Source organism: Alosa pseudoharengus, unplaced genomic scaffold (genome assembly GCF_046254945.1).
Source record: "Alosa pseudoharengus isolate Yale_2024_CS ecotype anadromous, Long Island Sound unplaced genomic scaffold, YU_APseudo_1.1 YU_APseudo_1.1_scf_8, whole genome shotgun sequence".
NCBI classification, from domain to species: Eukaryota; Metazoa; Chordata; class Actinopteri; order Clupeiformes; family Clupeidae; genus Alosa; species Alosa pseudoharengus.
The window spans coordinates 31,992,941-32,013,148 of NW_027468870.1; the positions used below are offsets into that span (position 1 = coordinate 31,992,941).

At 45.3% G+C, this 20,208-nt stretch overlaps 1 protein-coding gene across 1 annotated transcript in view; it reads left to right on the forward strand.

Moving 5' to 3' along the window:
• The window catches only part of eda (ectodysplasin A), a 42,383-nt gene continuing 22,175 nt past the window's right edge, over positions 1-20,208 (forward strand). Inside the window, exon 1 of the mRNA XM_076273793.1 lies at positions 1-400. Within this exon, the coding sequence (XP_076129908.1) occupies positions 98-400 (303 nt within the window). The 5' untranslated portion in view covers positions 1-97. The remainder of the gene's footprint in view (positions 401-20,208) is intronic.

A 20,208-nucleotide genomic window follows, 5' to 3' on the forward strand; every position in this document is an offset into this window, starting at 1 on the left:
GTAATTCGCCCTCATCGAGACGATCATATCTGGAGCTGACCAGATAAGACAATATTCGATTATGTCTAAGTAGCGTCAGTTTCGCCCGCAACCAACCATGGCACCTAAGTCTTTTTCAGAAAAGTTTTCAAACTTAGAGGACAGAGATGTTAAACACTCCACATGTGTTTGCAGAAGACAATGCAACAACTGCAAGATTTTTCTCGGTTTCTTCGTCCTCTCTCTGTCGTTGCACCTCGTCACGCTGTTTTGTTATTTGGACTTGAGGTCTGAGGTGCAACGGGAGATTCTTCAGAAGAACAGAGATGATGTTATTCCCGTGGGATCTGCCGAGCCTCATGTACTACTCCCCCCTGAACTGCAGCTCTTGGACATGAGCTACTCAACAATAGACATGCAGGTAAAGATAACATGACATTTGTAACACCGCTTAAGTTTTTTTTTAACCTGCTCTATTCACAGACTGCTGCTTCAGTCACTAATGGGTGAATTTACGGTATAGCTGTATCACAGTAAATAAATGTCATTACACTTAAAGGCAAAATGCCTGTTTGGAAGGCATGGGATGTGTGTTTTGTCCCCATTGTTCGTCCATGGCTTTGTGCATTAGCTGCGCTGCCGCTTGTTTAAGGCACTCTCATCCAGGCTTGTATCTCATAAACATTGTTTTGAAAAATAACCATGTTCCTAGATTCCTCTACGAATAGGCTACAAACGTACAGATACTACCATTGCTGACAAACGATCATGGATGTCCAGTGATGTTGCGTTGTCATGACATCTTCATCTTTGACGTGAACTAGGTCAAATTTGTAGTTGCCTATGCAGTGAGATGAATATTGAAATGTGACATCCCGCCTGATGTGTTTGTTGCCTGGCCTATCAATATGCGCAAGGACATTGCCCTAGGAAAGTAGAAATTAATTTATTTTCTCTCTATATTCACTCTAGTTATTGGGGAAAAAAGCATGAGTAGCGTATTCCTCTTCTACTTGGACGCACTTAGAGTGAACAGCCTAATATCAGTGGATGTTTCAAGTCGATGTGCTTTTCAGTATGCATGAAAAGTAATGCACTTTCCATATGACCATGGTGCAGCAATGCAGCAGCAGCATCTCTGCGACTACATCCATTAGCAAGCATTTTTAATTTTCACAGAAAACATAAAAAAATAGCTTAGGCTATTTAAAATAATGAATGACATTTTAAGATGAATGGAATGCCCCCCCACACACTTGGCTTCAGGGAGGCAGCTGCATGCTTGACAGCGCCGGCTTAACTCTGACAGAGCACACACACGTAAAGCATGAGCCGTCTGTATGTCGAAATGTGTCCGTGTCTGAAGTAGAATAGTCATCTCTTAATATGCTGCTTCATCCCACTTAAGCCCTTGGGCTTCTTCTCTTGTGCATGTGAAGCAAATCCCTGTTCTGAGCAGGCAGGTTACCTGTGGTCACGACTGATGTTGAGCGCTCGGCTCACCTGGTATGACCAATCGATCGGTTTCAAAGAGCAGACTTGTTAGGGCATATAACATGCAGACATTGCTGCATCATATTTATGAAAATTAATTCCATCCTGTCTCTCACTTCTCGCTGTCCCCCCCCCCCCCCCCCCCCCCTCTCTCTCTCTGTCTGTGTGTGTGTGCATGTGTACCTGTGCATGTGTACCTGTGCGTATGTGCTGTAGCCTGGGGACACACGGCAACACACAACTACTAGTGTAACCACTGCATTGGTTTCCTTGGCTTCTGGCATGATTAGGCTGTGTGTGTGTGTGTGTGTGTGTGCGTGTGTGTGTGTGTGTGTGTGTGTGTGTGTGTGTGTGTGTGTGTGTGTGTGAGAGTGAGAGAGAGAGAGAGAGAGAGAGAGAGAGAGAGAGAGAGAGAGAGAGAGAGAGAGAGAGAGAGAGAGAGAGAGAGAGAGAGAGAGAGAGAGAGAGAGAGAGAGAGAGAGAGAGTGCTCTCTCTCTCTCACACACACACACACACACACACACACACACACACACAGGCGCGCGTGCGTGCGTGCATCTTTGCAGGAATGCTGTTCACTGTGAGGGGTGTGAGTGACCTCACGCTACGTGTCAGAACGGGCCTGACATGTCGACAGTGCTGCAAGCCATTTGCATGTGGCACAAACAGGCTTCCCATCTTGCCATGTAGGCTGTTAATATGCCACTTGTATCTTTTACTTTCTTGGCACACTGTAAAGGCCTCTCCACTCCTGCGCATAGAGTTTTTTGTTTGTCTTTGACTCCCTCAATTTTTATACAAATATGCATAAGCACAGACAAATAGAAATCTCTTCCAATAGCAGTCAGTGGCATGATATCACATTGTTCACTAATGAAATCCTTTCTCAGTGACTTTTATGTGACTATAAACCCTGTGAAGAATAACTTGACAAATAGCAAAATTGACAACAGCAATAATTATTTTTTGTGTGGAAGTGCTTTAGAAGTTCAGTTTTTATATGAAGAGAATCATCTAATTACTAAATCAGTGTCAGTCGTTGGTGGTCTGGCAAAAGCAGTTCTGTCCCTCGCAACTGGTAACTGAAGCAATCGCAACATATAAAATGGTAGAGAAGGAACAATTGCTTTCCACTTTAAAACCTCTAAATCCTGTCAGGCTGCGTCCAAAAACTTTGATCAAACAAAATGTAAAAGGACATGCATGTAATTCTTCTCTTTGAAGACACGCTTGTCAGGATGAGGATTTTGCGTGTCTACAGTGTTGGAAATATAGACTTGTTGACACAGTGGCCAAACAAACAGTGTTTGCTCCTCTAACAGGGTTGTTTCATGGGGCTCCTGGAGCAATTGCTTGGTACTAACTGTGCTAAACTATTCACATGGAAAACTGTGTCTTCAAAGTGAACCTTGGGAAAAGTCTACATGAATGAATTGCTGCAGGTTGGCCTCCTGCTGGCTTGCTATTCTTCTCTTCCTTTCTCTCTTGTTCTTTTCTTCTTTGACTCTCTCTCTCTCTCTGTCTCGGAGCCTCCTTAGGCATTGTGGGCGTGTGGCCAGAGCTCTGTGTGAAATTCTTACACACACACACACACATTCACATGCATACAAAACACAGACACACACACACACACACACACACACACACACACACACACACACACACACAACACACACACAAACTTGTTCACCCATCTGGTACCTACCCCTTTGATTAAAGACCACAACTTGCCCTACTGCAGGGACGGCTCCCTCATCAACAGCATATTAACCTTAAGGCCATTTTTACTAATTAGTCCTTTCCAATTACTGCAACACTGCTGCATGAACCTGGCTTATGATTTGTCTTCATAACTATGGCATGGGTATCTGTTTGCTGCACTGCAGTTCTCAATTCTACTACCTGTAATATCTATTCCTGCTGTTAGTACACATTGTGTACAAATGGTCTTACAGTCGTTTACAAATTGTGCGTTAAAATTTCAACAGATTTTCTTACTATGTCAGAGGAATTGTCCCCATAGACTCCCACAACACTACCCGAGGATGTGTTTATTATCTGCTTACCTCGTCCTAAACGGATCAGGACTCTGTAAGACGTGTGATTGGAACTGATTAAATAATGATGGCCTCTGCAAATAGGGTAACAGGAATGGCATCAACAGTAAAAACTCTTACCTGTGTGGAAAAATGTGAATAAAGAGGGGTTCAGCTGTTGGCTGGCTACATTTGACTGAAATGCAGTGCCAAGAACCCAACAAAAAGAAACCGGATACTTGGCAACCCCTGACATGTTGCTTTTGAAATCCAATAACCCTTCCTGAATAATCTCACAAATGAAGAAATGATAGACATTCATCCCCGAACACACTAGCCTGTTGATTCATAAGCACTTTTATTATGTGAGAAATGTAATAGAAATGCCTCTCTGCTGGGTCACACAGAAGATGTCAAGGCAACGCCTTATTTAAGCCAGGGCATCTTTTCCATTAGTTATTCTGTCGTTTTTATTTAGCTCAACCTTGTTGACTTTAGAATTTGTACATCTGTAGTGCACAGATGAGTCTTACCTTGGAGTAAGCCTGTAGCTCTGGGCCATATTCTACAAAGGACAGGTGTCTGAGCTATTATTGGATTTGTTTTGAATCAAGAACGAATGTGTACATGTCTTAAAGACAGATCTTATGAGATGCATATGCTTATTTATAGAAACTAATAGCCATTAAAAGGGGGGGGGGGAGGGGTGCAAATAGTTGGGGGTTACCAAGCTGTGCACCATTAGGCTGAATGTGCCTGTGCAAAAGGTTCACAAAGAGTTCACAGTTGACCTCCAGAAAACTGTACTGCTCTGAATGCATGTGTGTGTACAAGTGAAATTGACAATACTTTCTAAAGGTGTCTCACTCAACCATCAGTCAACAATCAACAATGTCGCACAAACTGACGTTACTAGTTCTAAATGGATGGTTGCTATGGCCAAAGGCCAGTCGTTAGTTCCATCTCTTCCATTGTCAAGCAGGCACATCGCAGGATTCTGATGAACCTTAGCTTTGAAACATCACTATTTTACTTAGCCTACATGTCCACATCCGTCATATGATACAATGTTACTATGTTCTGAACATCTGTATTTTACAACTTGGATGCAACGTGACAGTTCATTTAAACTTAACAACAAATTCGGCGAATTAATATACAAGTGTGATACGGCCAACAAATTGGCTCTACTTCATAGGTGTGCAAATAACATACGGTTAATATAGTTCTATGTGTTCTAAATTACGCAGGACAATGGGGAAGTCAACCAAGCAGTGGAATAAAGTGACATGTTCTTTTTTTCTTGCCCTGTTTTGCTTAGGCAATTGTTTGTTCCATTTCAGGGTAATTGGTAGAGGGGCAGAGGGCAAAGAGATATATTTGAATTACATTACAGACAAAAACTCCATAATTTGTCTTATGGAAACCTCTCCACTGTTAAATCCTTTCTGTTGACTTGTGAACCTCCTGTAGATGACAGTCTTAAAATCTCCAAAGGCCTCAAGACCTCTCTCCTCTGTGGAAAGTCTTTCAGGAAGTTTTTGGAAATAATAAGCTCTTGAATGTGTTTTTCTTCCCTCAGCGTTTCTTGTCTGTGTAGCTGACCTGCTTTTGGTGTGAACTTGCACTCCTGTCCTTTCTTTCCCCCAGACGGCCTGAACTGTGGGGGCACAAACCTGACCTTAACCCCCCGACACAGCAAGCTGTGATATTTATTTATTTATTCATTTTTCCTTTGGTTTGTTTTGTTACAACCAAATCTAAAGTCTCTGCCCAAAGAACATTTCTGTCGTATGATTTCTATTCTGGACTGATTTGGCCAGTTGGCTGTGTTTTGCCAAACCACTGTCCTGAGGCAACCTTGCTGCATCTTGTAGCCTATATTTACGTGTATAAAATGTGATCTTTTATAATTCGTCCAGTCATCTCTCATGTATGTGTGTATAATGCCACCCATTATCCTGTCTTTAGATGTCCTTTGAAAAGAATGCCACTCCCCTCAGTTGTTGACCCTAAGCACTTAGGGGTGGTTTCATTTCAAAGACGAGCTCAGAAATCACAGACTATTGTGTTTTATGTTTCTCCACCACTGTTATTGGTAAATGAAGTTTCCCTTCTTTGTCCAAAAGCCAAAACATGTTTGGTTTGAGGTTCAGAGACAGACGTTTTTTTTTTTTTTTTCAAAAGGAGCCTGGAATCCATGGGGTCGGCATCTGCAACTAGATGACAATCTGTCAACATTTAGTCTCCCGGGTCACAAGTTTACACAGAGGATGGACAGCCTGGCCACACAAGCTCCGTCAGAAGGGCTAACGCCACGGCAACAGCAGGATCCGATGTGGGAGCGCTGCTTTTTCATCCAGTCCAGTGTTTGACCGCACGGTCATCGAACACAAACTTTAGAATTCCTCAGGTGCAACGTGTCAACACCGAAAGCCGTTTTAGATTAGGGAAAGAAAATTGACCAATCCGTTTCTGGGAATTGGTTTATGTGAGGATTGTAGACAAGATGAAGTGTGTGTGTGTGTGCGTATGTGTGCGTATGTGCATGTGCGTGTGCATTGTATGTGTGTGTGTGCGTGCGTATGTATATGTGCATATGTGTGTGCCTGCGTGTGTGTGTGTATGTGTGTGTGCATTTGTATGTGTGTGTGTGTGTGTGCCTGCGTATGTGTGCATGCGTGCGTATGTGTGCGTGCGTATGTGTGTGTGCGTGTGTGTGTGTGTGTGCGTGTGTGTGTGTGTGTGTGTGTAGTCCTATCCTTGGCTGTGCTCTGTAGAAATCATGTCCGGTTGTGTGCTCTAATGCACTTTGAAGGGATTTACATTGGACTGAGCCTTGCCTGTGGTTCCTATTGTATACCGCCAGTTTTTACGTAACCACTTCACACAAGTGTTTTCCTGTATCAATGGCTTTAGTGTTTATTCCGTGCGAGTAATTGAAAAGATGTATTGTTATTTTAGTGGCTTTTTGCTGGAAGCCACAGCACACCCTTATATTTTTCACACTTGCACTTTCAGCCTGTGCACGGCTGTTTTCATAATATTGCCCCTCTGAAGTTCAATTTGCATGGGTAAGCCCCAGACGTTCAACCCCACACCCTCAACCACTGCCAACACCCCTCCACCACCACCCTCCTATAATCTTCCATCCCTCCCACTCACCCTAGATCTGTTTAGTGCAATTACTTGGGAAAGGAATTCTCGTGAAACTGTTGTCTTTTGTGTCCTCCTAAGGCCTGACCACAATGCTTTATGACTGTTGGGTTCGGCAGGCAAGCAAGCAGGCAGGCAGGGAGGAATTAGATGCTCTCCACTGGGCTGAGCTGCCAGCCCGAGTTTTAACAGCTCTCCGAGGCTAAATCAGCCGGCTGGCTGGCTGGCTAGGGCCCGAGGATGACTCCTCGCGATCCATCTTCGGCACCGTGGCAGGATCCGAGTTGTGCATGCCATAAATCAGTGGCAGTGGAGAATCCACCACAGCCGGTGATTACCCTCCCATTTATAATGTCATGCCTCGTATTTGAGTTGGACCCAGGCAGAGTCTTCACCTACATCATGATTGCTGACATTCTAAGTGGTACCCATCAAAAGGATGGCATGAGTTCCTCTAGTTGTCGTTGTTTTTTTTTACTTATTCTTCTAAGGAAATTAGTGTCCTTAGAGGATCGTCTTTCGCAATTGTGGCCGCAATCTTGGTGTGTGTTTATGTGTGTGTTTGTGTGTACACACACATGTGATTGGTCTTTTTGTACCAATTGGAGGCTTTGCCATGAGCTCACATTTGATCACTGGAAGCCGTACACTTGGGCCGACTCTGTCTGCACCACTCGCTCGCTCGCGGATGTGAGCAGGCAAACAATCATGCGCATCGCTTTGCAGGCATATGGAGGCAATTATGCACAAAACAAATTTGATATCATTCTCAGAAGACCATCAAGAATATGTGATTAATTTCAGGATCCCACGTCAGCATATTTCCTGCTGTTATCTCCTTTTATGATGCATGCGGTTCTTTTCAGCCCCAGTTGTGCCGAGGTACCTCTTCTGTTCAGGCAGCCCCACACTGAGGTTTGACCACACTGCCAGTATGTCCTCAGCTGGTTTCGAGTAATCTACCTTTTGCCTTTCCTGCCCGATTGTGATCGCAAAGTTGGACTCATTATCCTCTCATAAAAGAGAAAAAGAAATCATCAGCCCCACTCACTATTATATGATTCTTCCTCCTTCAGATGTGCAGCTATGCTGGGGTCCCTTTCATCCTACGTTTGTTGACAGTGTGACGCATTTTTTTTGTCCGTTGTTTGCACAGTCACAGAGTTGAACTCGCATGTGTCTGGAGGCCTTGTGAAGACTGTCTCAGTGTCTCGCCAAGAACTGAGGGGACGAGCCGTGCCGCGCCACAATACGGGGTCAGCCCACGTCTCCCGGTTAGAGCGTGCCGTGGCTAAGACGTCTGGGTTGACCCGTGAGAGTTTAATGGAAATTGACATTGACAACTTTCTCCGCATTCGTTGATCCTTCATTGATGGTTACTATTGAAATGCAGTTGAACTGAGCCAAATTGTCTGACATGATAAATAATATGGCATATGGATAGCCATACCCTGGCATTTGGGGAGGTGTTGTCTGTTCATTCCGTGGTTGTTGTCGTTCATTGTCAGGCTTCCAGCTGTTGTTGTCAGGCCTCCAGCTGTTCCGTATATTCCTATAAGATGAGATCTTAGACAGTGAGCTTGTTTTGTAGCTGTTGAAACACACTGGTTCGTTATTAGTTTTCTTTTTCTTACATCTTTGATCTGTTTTTCATCTTTTGTGTACTCCATCCTGATGTATGGAACATCATAAAGCAAAATTAATAGCATTTTCCCCTTAATATCTTATGGAATTATTGATTGAACTGTGGGCCTCTTTTCCCATTCTTTTCTGGACTCGGTACAGTTCCATGTCATATTCTTGACTAGACGGCGGAAATTAAAACAGATTTGCAGTAACTAAAGAAGTTATGTTGATCTGCCTATATGCAACATATGGATGGCATATGCCATGGGCCGTTCTTTTTGGCACCGATATCTTTTAAACAAAGATTTATTAGTTTCAGTGAAAGCCACTGAGTGATGTGGCATTTGGCGTTTAGAGAGTCATGAGAAATGAAGCTGAGTGTGACTGAATGACCGACTGAACTGACCGACTCAGTGAATGACTTCTCAACCACCTCTCTCACTCAGTCAGTTAGTCAACCTCCCGCACCAATGTGATTCTGTGGAAAGGATTAGTGACTAATAATCAGTGGTTTGGCTCTACAAACACATCATTTTAGACTGAAACGTCCTGTTCTGTCACTGTTTTCTCACTTTGTCTCTCTTGTGAACTAGATTTACATATATCCACTGACACGTTCTCTCTCTCTCTCTCTCTCTCTCTCTCTCTCCCTCCTCTCTCACCCTCGCTCTGTCTGTCTGTCGGTCTGTGGGTAGCACTCTGGCCATGGTGATTGATCGCGAGCGGCGAAAGCGGGTTGTCACTCTCGCTGCGCAGCAGATGTGCGGCCGCCTTCACACAACGCGTTTCATGTGGTTTCCAGCGCGTCCCAAATTGGAATTGTTCTGAAGCCACAACACACAGACCCAGCAACCAGCCAAGGGAGAGGGGACGGGCGAGCACTCGAGAGAGGAACAAAGGGAGCGAGCGAGGGAAGGAGGGCGTGGTGTGGTAGTGGGGTGGGGAGAGGGGGCATGGGGGGGGGTGGTTGTTAGAGAGCGAAGGAGGTAGCAGGTGGAAAAACATATTTGCCAAATTGCTGACAGGTGCCGCCCAGCCCCAGTCTGAAGGTTCAAATGGAAAGCTCCGTGTGGGGATCGGGGCAGCCAGCCTGACGTTGGCAGGGTGCCCACCGCAAGCAAGATGTGGCCGCGATGGCTACTTGCTCACTGACACAGGAACGTGTGTGAGTGTGTGTGAGTTTTTTTAGGGGGCAACTTTTCTTTTGTTTCAACCTCCTGTGGAGCCAACGGCAATGACATCCAATCATTAGGGGAAAGGGGCACCTTAGCCCCTGTGGTCTGAAGCAGGTTGGTGCTTCCTGATGGCAGCGAGAGTCCTGTCCTGTAAAAGTGAAGCATGCGTCTCTACCTTACAGGCATCCCTATATGCAGTTTAAAGGGTGATGTAATGAAAAAATATTTTAATACATACTTTTAAAGTTTATGAAGGTAATGTCCTCCAGGCTCCTTCACACCAACCCCCGTCTGCCGAAAGGCTGTTCCTTCAAAAGAGGGATTTCTTTCCTTTTTTTTCCTTCACTAAGGTAATGGGCTCGGCTGTGGGGAACAAAAGCATTTTTAATGAACCCTTTAAATCTTGCGTTAAAAGTAAAATCTAAGAGAGTAAGGTGGAGCAGCAGAAAGAGAGAGCCATGATTTCTGGACTAAAGATGTTGAGATCATTCCCCTGCGTCTGCTTTGAAAGAACCAGTTGGCACAGAGCCGTGGTGGGGGTGGGGGGGGGGGGGGGTTCAGTCCCAACCCTCAGAATGATTAACAGCATGTTGGGTCACCCCACTATCTGGGGGAGGTGGAGGAGCGGGGGTTGAATTAATTGGAGACCTCATCAGCACATTTCACAATACAGCGCACAGCTCCTGCCATATTGCAAGGGTTAGGGCTTTCTGACGAGGCATGGCACCCCTGGGTCCTCATTGAAGTCAGGCCTCATAAATAAACCTGATTCTCTACCCGGTCCGTATCTGTGGAACAACATAGCAGTGTGTGTCTCCATGGCAATGCATCTGCGTATCTCTGAGGTAGTGTGAAGTTCTTGGTGTCCTCACACTCTCCAGAGGGGGGTTTGTGCTGTTTACCCCGGCACACAGAGATACTGTCATCATCATGCTGTCCAGGGGAACTTGCTCGGCGTCCAGGGAGAAAAGATAGGCTGAGCTGGGGACCACATGAGTGGTTGTTCCAGTTACTGGCTGTTCCTCTGTGTTCGTCTTTGTTTGACCTCTCAGAAGAACCATTAAATGTTCTACTCAGAACTGTTCTTCTCGCCCTGGGAGGTTCTTGGCAGACCCATTAAGGGAAGAAACAAAGGAACCCCCAACCCAAAGGATGTAGGCCTTTAATGTATTGAGTGTTTGCCCTCGTGTGTACACACTGTGTGTTCTGATGTCTTCCCTCTGATGCTTAGCGTGGTTGTGATTATGGGTGTCTCCAAGTCTATCATGGCGTTTCTGGTGTGTGTGGGTGTGGGTGGGTGTGTGAGTGGCAGTTAGCTCAGTGGTTGATTTGTGTGTGAGTGTGTGTTTTGTTGCATTTGCGTGCGGGTAGTTTGGGATTTCTGAAGCATTTGATGTTTGTCTGACTCATGAATAAGTGCAAATCTCATTGGATGACAGATGTCTCAGACACCGCATCCTCTTTATACCCCCCCATTCTTTTTTGTCATTTTGGGCCAATTTCATAGTGCAATAAAAACTCTGTCTCTTGTATGTCTGTCTGTGTCTGTCTCTCTGTGTCCCCTTCTCATATTGTTTCTCTTTCTACATCTTTTTTGTGACATTAAGACAGACTTTGATTTAGAAAGTGTGTGTGTGTGTGTGTGTCTGCGTGTATGTATGAGCGAGAGTGTGTGTGTGTGTGTGTGTGTGTGTGTGTGTCAGCGAGAGACAGGGTGTGTGTGTGTTTGTAAATGAGAGAGCAAGCATATGCATGTGTGTGTATGTGTGTGTGTGTGTGTGTGTGAGCGAGAGAGAGAGAGAGAGGAGTGTATGTGTTCATATTGCATGAATGTGTGGAGTCCCCCCCCCCCCCCCCCCCCCAATATATAAACACCCCGAGTCACTCCAAATCCCCCATTGTTATTACTGGCTTTCTGTGCTAATTTTTATTTGATTTCACATGTTCCCTGTAAATACAGTACATCACTGGAGTGTTGCGTGTCAATCTGATTAGATTAGCTATAGATCCAGATTAAGGTCTAATATTTGACCAGAGTGCTCCCCTGGGTGTGTGTGAGTGTGTGTGTGTGTGAGAGAGAGGGGGGGGGGGGGTGGGAGTGGGGAATAGCCCGTAAAATAAAAGGAGTGAGATGATGGTGCTCTTGAGTCTCCCATGAAAACCAGCAGATGGTCTCTTATCAAGGCCGCTATCTCCATCAGACCGGGGATCGCTGGCCTCCGCAGACAGACAGGGAATTATGGGCCGTGGCCTACGTGTGTCACCGCTTTTGGGATCCGCTCTAATAATATTTTTTCAATATTAATTTCCATAGTTTGAAAAGAGAGCTCCATGAGTCATATGACAGGCATGCTTTGGCTTTTGTTAAAAGCAATCGGGTATGCTGTTTGTTGTGCGCTGAGCCGAGGAGAGGAGGATTGAGGAGGAAAGAGGAGGATAGACAGACAAAGGGATGGTGAGAGAGAACAAATGGCGAGACATGAGAGGACTTAATCATCCAGATCATTTCATCTTCATCATCTTTAAAAAAAAAAGCTGTTTTTGTGTTTGATGTTGTGCTGTCGTGTACACCCGGCAAGTAGGGCCTACTCACACCACACGCATAGGCACACACACAAGCACAGGCACACACACACACACACACACACACACACACACACACACACACACACCCTCACCTCTGTCTTTCCATTCGTCTCAATTTTTACAGCCGCGAGTTGTGCGAGCAAATATTTTGGATGCATATTTGGAGATGTCTGGATTGTTTTCTGAGAGGGATGCCAGGCCACCGCCTCACACGTTCGCCGCCTGTCAGGAACTCTCACGCTCACCGCTTCCCCTCTCTCCCTCAGCAGAAAGCATAACAGTGAAGATAGCCCTGTCATCAACACGCAGCCCTGACGGACGACAATTCAAATCATCTGCTGAATACTTCCAATTGACTGTGAAAACCTCATCAAGCCGGAGCTGTCCAAAGAGAAATTACGAAAGAGGCTTTTAATGCGTCTAGATCTGTTTCGACTCCCAAACGGGTTTGGTTGTGGGGGGTGGGGGGCCCACCTCTTCTACTAATTGTTACCCAGACTTGTTATCATTCCTAGTGTAGTCTTACACAGTTGTGGCGTGAGGATGATGCCGCGTTGACAGACTGCTGGATTGTGCTCACAAGTTTTTCCACTAATTGCGAATGCTAACCGTCTTGTTATCGATCTGCCTACAGTATGTATGGCTGAAGCAGTGCCTTTTTAATACTCTTCTATAAAACTAATGATGTTGGTTTTAGCGTTTACACAGCTGTTCTGCCTCAGCGTGGCCCACATGCTTCTCATCAGGTCCTGTGTAATTTCTCAATCCCGAAAAGAAAACATCTCGTTTTTCACCCTTCGATGTGGCACCACCAGGGCAGAACACAAAATTGTGTTTATGAAATGTAACTGTCCCGTTGAATGTAAACAGAGAAAAACTCAACGCCAACAAGCTACACGCTCACATGCTCACAGATGATGTTTACCACAGCAATGAGACTGGGGTGTTTCCTGTTTTCGTAGCTGATAGTTTTTGACCACTTGTTTACAGGTTGTTGCTTTTCAGCTATGCAACTAGCAATGATAATAAAAGTTGACTACTAAAGCCAAGTTTTAACTGGCCAGAATTCAGAATGTGACCTTATCAATAATTTTTGCCAAGTACTTTATATGTTCACATGCTTTCAAATGCTGAATTACACATAAAACTCTCCATATTATCTGAGGAAACAATGTTTCAATACATTTATATACCTGTGGCCACATGTACAAAGCTTTGTTTAGAACTCATAGAGCACCTTTTCCCTGTATATTCTGATCAATGAGAAATTGAGCGCATATGTGCAGGGACCACACTCCACTCCTCTCCAAAATTAATGTCAGCAAGTGTGAGGTGTAAGTAGGATTGAGAACGCCCTCTGACAAATTCTACCAATTCTACCTTCAATGATGTGCTTATATAATTACAGTCATTTGCATGACATTGGATAAAACGACTCTTGCTGCCAAATGGTGTGAATAGTTCAACTACATCATATCTTAACTTCATACCGCTGGCTGATAAGGATAATCTCATTATGACTGATTGACCAGTTCCTCCCGGATGCCCATTCTGCTTCGGGATTTGTAAGGGAACGGACAAATGTTTGACTCCTTACAACATGTGTGCGCATGAGACCCTGGTCTCCTTCATATCTGCTGATGGGTGTCACAGGTTTTCCTACTTCTGCCCTGGGTATGGGCAGTAAGTTTAAAGTGGGTCACTTGAGTGGGCCATAGTTTTTACCTGTCAAGTCCAACATCTTCATCCAGACCATCCACCATCTGTCTGTCTGACTGAAAGACCATGCTGTACCCACATTTGCCGTCCAGAGTTACAGTGCTCTGCTGAGGCGGACGCCAGACTGTTTATCTGCGTTCTCTGCCAGCTTCTCCCTGACATCTCCCACTCAGAACTGATTACGGCACTCCTGGATCTGACATTGTTCCAGTCTCCGCTGATTAGAACGAAGTGTCTTTGATCAAACACATGCTCTGTCTCGAAGACAGAGATGTGTTTATTGGCCATTATTTTGGACCGGGTAGGATGGGGAGGAACGTGACTGATCTGAAGCCCATTCCGTTCACTTTTGTCATCAATTTTTCCCCTCAATCAATCGTCAAGTGTTTTTTTTTTTTACCCTTCCATGTTGCTTCTCTCGACATCAGACATGTGGGGCTTCCCTGAAAACAAACTCTTATTATGCTGGGCCCTCAAAGCATCATAAAATGATTATGGTCCTCTCTCTGCTCGTGTAGAATCTAAAGCTCTTACTAGATGGAAATTACATCTATGCATGCGCATGCACATGCGCATGCACACATAGCACATAGACGCACACCCATACCCATACACCCTTATGGTTGCTTTTCTTTGTATGTATGTGTCTTATGGTTGCTTTTCTGTTTGTTTGTTTGTGTGTGTGTGTGTGTGTGTGTGTGTGTGTGTGTGTGTGTGTGTGTGTGTGTGTGTGCATGCGCTATGTGGGTTTGATGGTGGAGATAGTACATAGCCCAGATGGTAATAGTGTTAATGCAGGCTTGAAAGCAGCTGTATTTGTTTAGCTGTGGCCTGTGATTGGGCACAGTTGGTTATGTTAAACAACACTGATTAGGATCTTTAGGTGGATCTGCCCACTCAATGGGGTCTATGTCTAGATTCATGCAAGTGTAAAAATTAAGTGCACTAACGTGCATGTATACATAACAGAAAGGCTGTTTTTCTTTGGCCAGGTTTGATCGTTTTTTTGAAGCCACTTATGTGCAGCTTGAAAATACCACAGATGACGTGTTTCTGCTCGAAATCCAATGTCGTTGCAGGGGTCAAATATAGTCTTGCACTCACTGGTAAGCCTGTGGTTAGGCCAGGGATTGAAACATTTTGTGGGAAACCCTTAATTAAGCTGAAGTCTGGATGAGGACCCACAGCTGCTAAAAATCCCCGCTTAACATCAGTGTGGGTTGGCCAAGGTTTATCACACAATCGGCAGTGTGTGAGTTAGAAGGCCAGTGTGTGTGTGTGTGTGTGTGTGTGTGTGTGTGTGCATGTGTGAGTGTCTATGCATGTGTCTGTGTCTATGTGTCTGTGCGTGCATGTGTGTGTGTGTGTCTGGCGGTCCGGTGCTCGGCGCACCAGCTGTGCCCCAGCTGTTTCGGAGCAGCAGACCGCAGCCGCATCTGGGCTTCAGTGGCCGATGGAGGCGTTGTGTCGTACCGGCCGCTGTGAGGGGAAACTCTCGGGCTTATGAGGTGAGAACAGGCAGCGTCTGGTCCCAAACGAGGCCTGTGGCCGCTGGCTTTTGGTGGGCTGCGCATCCCTGTGCTCGTCTGATTTCTCACCTACAGTATACGTCTGCATCTTTGCTTTTTCAGCCTCTGTTTAGCCTCTGACACACTGTATGGTGTCTGGGTTTCTGTTGTGTCTATCCCCACTGGACTGTTGATTGGTGGTCGAGGACACAGTTCTGTGTTTTTTAATGAGCACTGATTCATAAAAGCAGGAGACGTAACCACAGAAAACACACATCTAGCTGTTGCTTGGTGCATTGTTTGTATTTTTAGTCCTCTTGTAATGTGTAGATGTTCTCCTGCTCACTTGACATGGCCTAATTTCACATATTTGCAAGGAATCGATAAGAAGTGCCCCTTGCTGTTGTTGATACAGAGTTTAACAGAATCATCAATCAATAGTCACCATCAATACTGATACACCAACTCAAGAGAGCATGCAACCTACAACATGGGGATTCCTGCCCTCACTGATCTCCCAGTGGACTTTCTTTAATGGGATTACAATCTGGTGATTGTAGTGGTCATGGCATCCCTTGGCCCTCTTTCCATTAGGCCACTCTGATTACAGCTGAATGGCACTTTGGTTTCTTCTTGCTGGAACATCCAGTTGCTAGGTGACACCTAGAATGAGGGGATGTGCCAGTATCAGACCACCTACTGGATTCTCTCCAACCACAATGCTGTCCTTTTATAGAGTGGTCATTCTCTTCCAACCACATCAACTAAAGAGCAGTGCACCTGATGCTGCGGATTCCCCAAGCCATTGATCACTTCAACACTGAACCGCCGTTGAATGTTAAAATGGCCTCCCGCACAAGATCTTGGTGGATGTGATTGGTGGCTCTTGCTGTCAGTTATGTGAATTCATGTGCGCTCACATATGCAGTGCTTGTGTGACCTCAAACCTCAGAGGAGATTTAAACCTAGTATTAACAAATGGAGATGAGGTGGTGGTGGTCTAGTGGTTAGAGATCTGGGCTTTCAGATGGAACAGCGGAAGTTGCTCCAGGGGACTGTCTCGATGGTTAGTTAGTTAAGAAGGTAAATGAACTTAATTATAATTTAATGGATGTAAGCCTATGAGTAATTAACGTGGAGCAGCTCAATTCTGAATACTTCTAAATTCAGGCATTGGTGAGATGGCAAAAGAAGTGCTTGTGAAATGTCTGTGGTTCAGGGTCGGTGTGGAAATGATACAAAATTAGATTTTTCAAAGATGAGGGAGTACGTCCCCATTCTCTGTGTTATTAAAATATTCCACTTGCCAGGGAACATTTAATTTCGGTCCCGTTTTTTGCTCTTTAGCCAAAACAAGCAGCAAAATAATCAGATTTCCACGGAAACCAGAGAGCTCCTCCGAGGCGCTGACATCACTGGCCTTGACTGGAGTTTTGTCTCGTAATTCCCTCGTTGTTGTCCTCAGTTTTTCATATCTATAATGGATCTCCGTGGCCCTGACCTGAGATAGGTTTACAAGCACACAGATGGTGTGACATGTTCTCGGAACACTTAGAGTAAGACTCCAGGTTTAAAAGCCTCCTCTGGGCCATGTATGTGAATCTGAGAGGTGACTTCAGGCCCATCAGGAATGCCAAAGCCAGAGCTGGTTTATCCTGAAATATTTACTCAATTTACTTCAAATTGAGTTAGTTACAAACTCCCTTTTTGCAGCATAATTTCTTTCCCACTAATGGTCAGTAATCTCTTTATGGCTGTAAACCAGAAGTGGAAAAGCCCAGCTTCAGAGAGTATCATATATTCGGCTCTGCCCATGTATTTATTAGCTGATCTACCTGGCTAAAGAGTTGTGCTAATTAGAATCAGCTGGTTGGAGTGGATAGTTGGAATACATACGTGGTAGCACTTTTACTTTCTAAAGCCAGACTTTTCCACCTCTGCTGTAAATATTTCTATGAATAATGGGCTTTTTGCCTATTATTCAGATAGGACAGTATATATTGACAGGAAATGAGTGGGAGAGATGGATGGGAGTAGAATCAGGGAATCAGTGGAGGTCAGAATCTCACCCGGGCCCCTGTGGGCACTATGTGCTGGGGATCCTGCCACTAGCATCACAGCTCCCATGACTAAAATCGTTAAAGTCTCTTTGGTTGATTCATTGTACATGGCACCCGATAATAGTTCAAGGCTACAGGCCTTCAAAATGCTCTGGACCATGCTTCTGTCAAGTTGTTTGCAGCACATTTTTTTCATGTGAGTATTCTTAACCTCCCTGAAGGGAGTCTCCGCCTATCGTTTCTTCTCTGGACTCACTTACTGTAAAATTGGCGATCCGTGTCAGCTCGAGTGCTGATGGACTCTTTGCCCGTGCCTAAGCGTGTTGGGGAACCAGCATCAGAGGAGCTGGACACACCCTTTGCTACATAAACAATTTTTTTAATGCTTGTGTTTAGCAAAACAATTCCAGGCCTGTAGTAATTTTTAATTTTTTTAAATCTCATCAATGGAAGTGAAGTTTGAATGGTGTCCCAGAAAGCTTCAGTCAGTTATTATAAATGAGGAGTAAATTATACCGTCATTTGCCTTGTCATTGGAAGTGGATGTGGAGTGGAATGGACTCTGTGCTTGTGTTGGGACCAGCTCAACTGTACCAGCAGTTGCCTGCTTTTCTTTCACTCACGCTGTCTGTGCCCTTGTCTTTCAAAAAATGGAGACGCTATTGCCGATTTATCGTCTGCCCACTGCGGTGTTGAAGGAAGATGAGGCACTCATTGGCTCTCGTTGGCCCTTTTTAAGACGTCTGTCTCTCGTGTGGCCTGTTCCACTGTCCCTGTGCTAAGCATCTCCTCGGGGCCAATGGCACCCGTCGCCTCGTCCATCCCCCTGTCCGGCTCCGAGAAGCTCTTCTGGGAGGCGATCAGACAAGCGTGTCACTGACAATAAGGGCTCGACCAAAGCAAAAGAAAAAGCTTCATTATTATGATTTGCGCAGCTCAGATGGTCAAGATGTTGATGGATTAGGAGCCAAGTCTGCTGAATGGACCTTTTATTTATGTGATGTGGATGCTCTCCAGCTCTGTCTTGACTGCTCTGTCATCAGGCGGTTCAATCAGAGGGATGCTCACTCACTCTAATGAAACCCAAACAGCTCGAGGTGAGGTCCCGTCATGTTATGGCTGGTCCTGCAATGCAAAGGCTAGTCTGTGGGATTCTGGCTTGAGCTCTTGATGTTGCCAGTTGGACCATGGTGTGAGGGCTTGAAACAATGCTAGACTTGCAACAGTTATTTCATTCTGAATACAAAGTGAAAAATATTCAAAATTTGTGCATTCCATTTCAGACATCATTCCATTTTAGTTGTTCCTGACAATAAAAAATGTAAAAGAATGCATGAAAATCATCTGAAACCAAGACTCTCAACGCACAGAGACACTAGGCAGCCACTACTGTTTCTGTGTTCTTTCAGAATCAAACCACTCTGGCAGGCCTAGAAAACACTTTTATCTTTAGAAATCAGCACTGCACATTACACCTTGTAGAGGTTGGTTTTCTTGTGAGGGCAACTCAAAGGAGTGTAGTGGGCCTCTTTTGGAGGTCTTCTCCCCATCTTCCCCTCCTTCCTGGAAGAGCGTTTCCATAGTTTCACATAAACAGTATCTATAGTCTACACAGAGCAATGGAATCTGTAAACAGTAGTGTGGCTGTTTATTTGTCGAGTTACTCCCTGTTTGAAATCTTCTGAAACAATGTGGGTGCTTTAGTGTTGGACAGAAGATGATTACTTCCTGCAGTTAGTTCCTGCAGATTGCTTTCTCTGTAGGCAAACATGTCCAACACATGCGCTTACGTTTGAGAGACATGTTCAAATAAATACTGTGGCTATAGAGACTACTGCGGACTCTCAACTGCATACACACACTTCTGTTCTGTGTCTTCCGCACTCTCTCTCTGTCCTCTCTCCATTTGTCTCCTGCACTCTCTCAATCGTTTGCACTTCATCCCTCCTCCTTCGTCTTTAACTTCTGTGCTTTCAACAGTCATTATTAGAGAAAGATCTGTTCTGTTCTTCTTCCTCAGACAGAATACACCTCAGGTTTTGTGCTCTTAAATGAATTTACAGCTTGTAGATGTTATCGCAACGCGAGTCAGGTGTGGCACGGAATCCCTTTGTGCCGCGTGCTTTCAGGGGCTGGGCGGGCGGGCAGGCCGGCTCTTCAGGAGCGGCTGCCCGTGCCCGGTAGTCTGCCGTGCAGAGTTTCAGTGCTTTTCACGGCACACCTGCGTCGGGGCTGGCATGTTTGTGATGTGCATCCAACTGCAGTAAGTTTAGAGCCTTGAGGTGGTGGGGGTCCTGCTTCGGTCGCTGCCAGGAGTTGGCGAGCCACCCCCTACTGGCTTTGGTTTCCATGTTTAATAGATGAACGGCGGCGGCAGCGAAGGTGACACGCGGCAGGTGGGCGAGCGAGCGAGCGGGCACCAGATGAGCTGAACCTGATAGCTGCCAACGGTGAGGCCCGTTGCTGGCGTGGCACGCACTCGCAGATCCCATTGAAAATAAATCAATAAAACGGTAGCCTGGAGCGGCAGATCTGCTTTCCCAAAAGCATTCCCAAAAGTGATAGCACTCCAGGGCCCTGCCAAAAATGCACAACAAGTCGCTGCATGAGTGGCATTACAATATTTAACAATGCCAGCAGCGATAATGCAGCTCAGGAGAATAGGTGTGGGCAAGCGTGCATACATGTGTGTGTGTTTCACTTTCAGTGTGCTAGATGTTTTTAGCCTACTTCGGCTTTCCATATGGATAAGTCTATAGTAAGATCTCTTAGTCTCACTCAGATCCTCTGACCAAAACCTCTTGGCTATCCCCCGCTCCAGACTCTCCACCCTGGGTGGCAGGTCCGTCAGTGCCTTGGCCCCCAAAC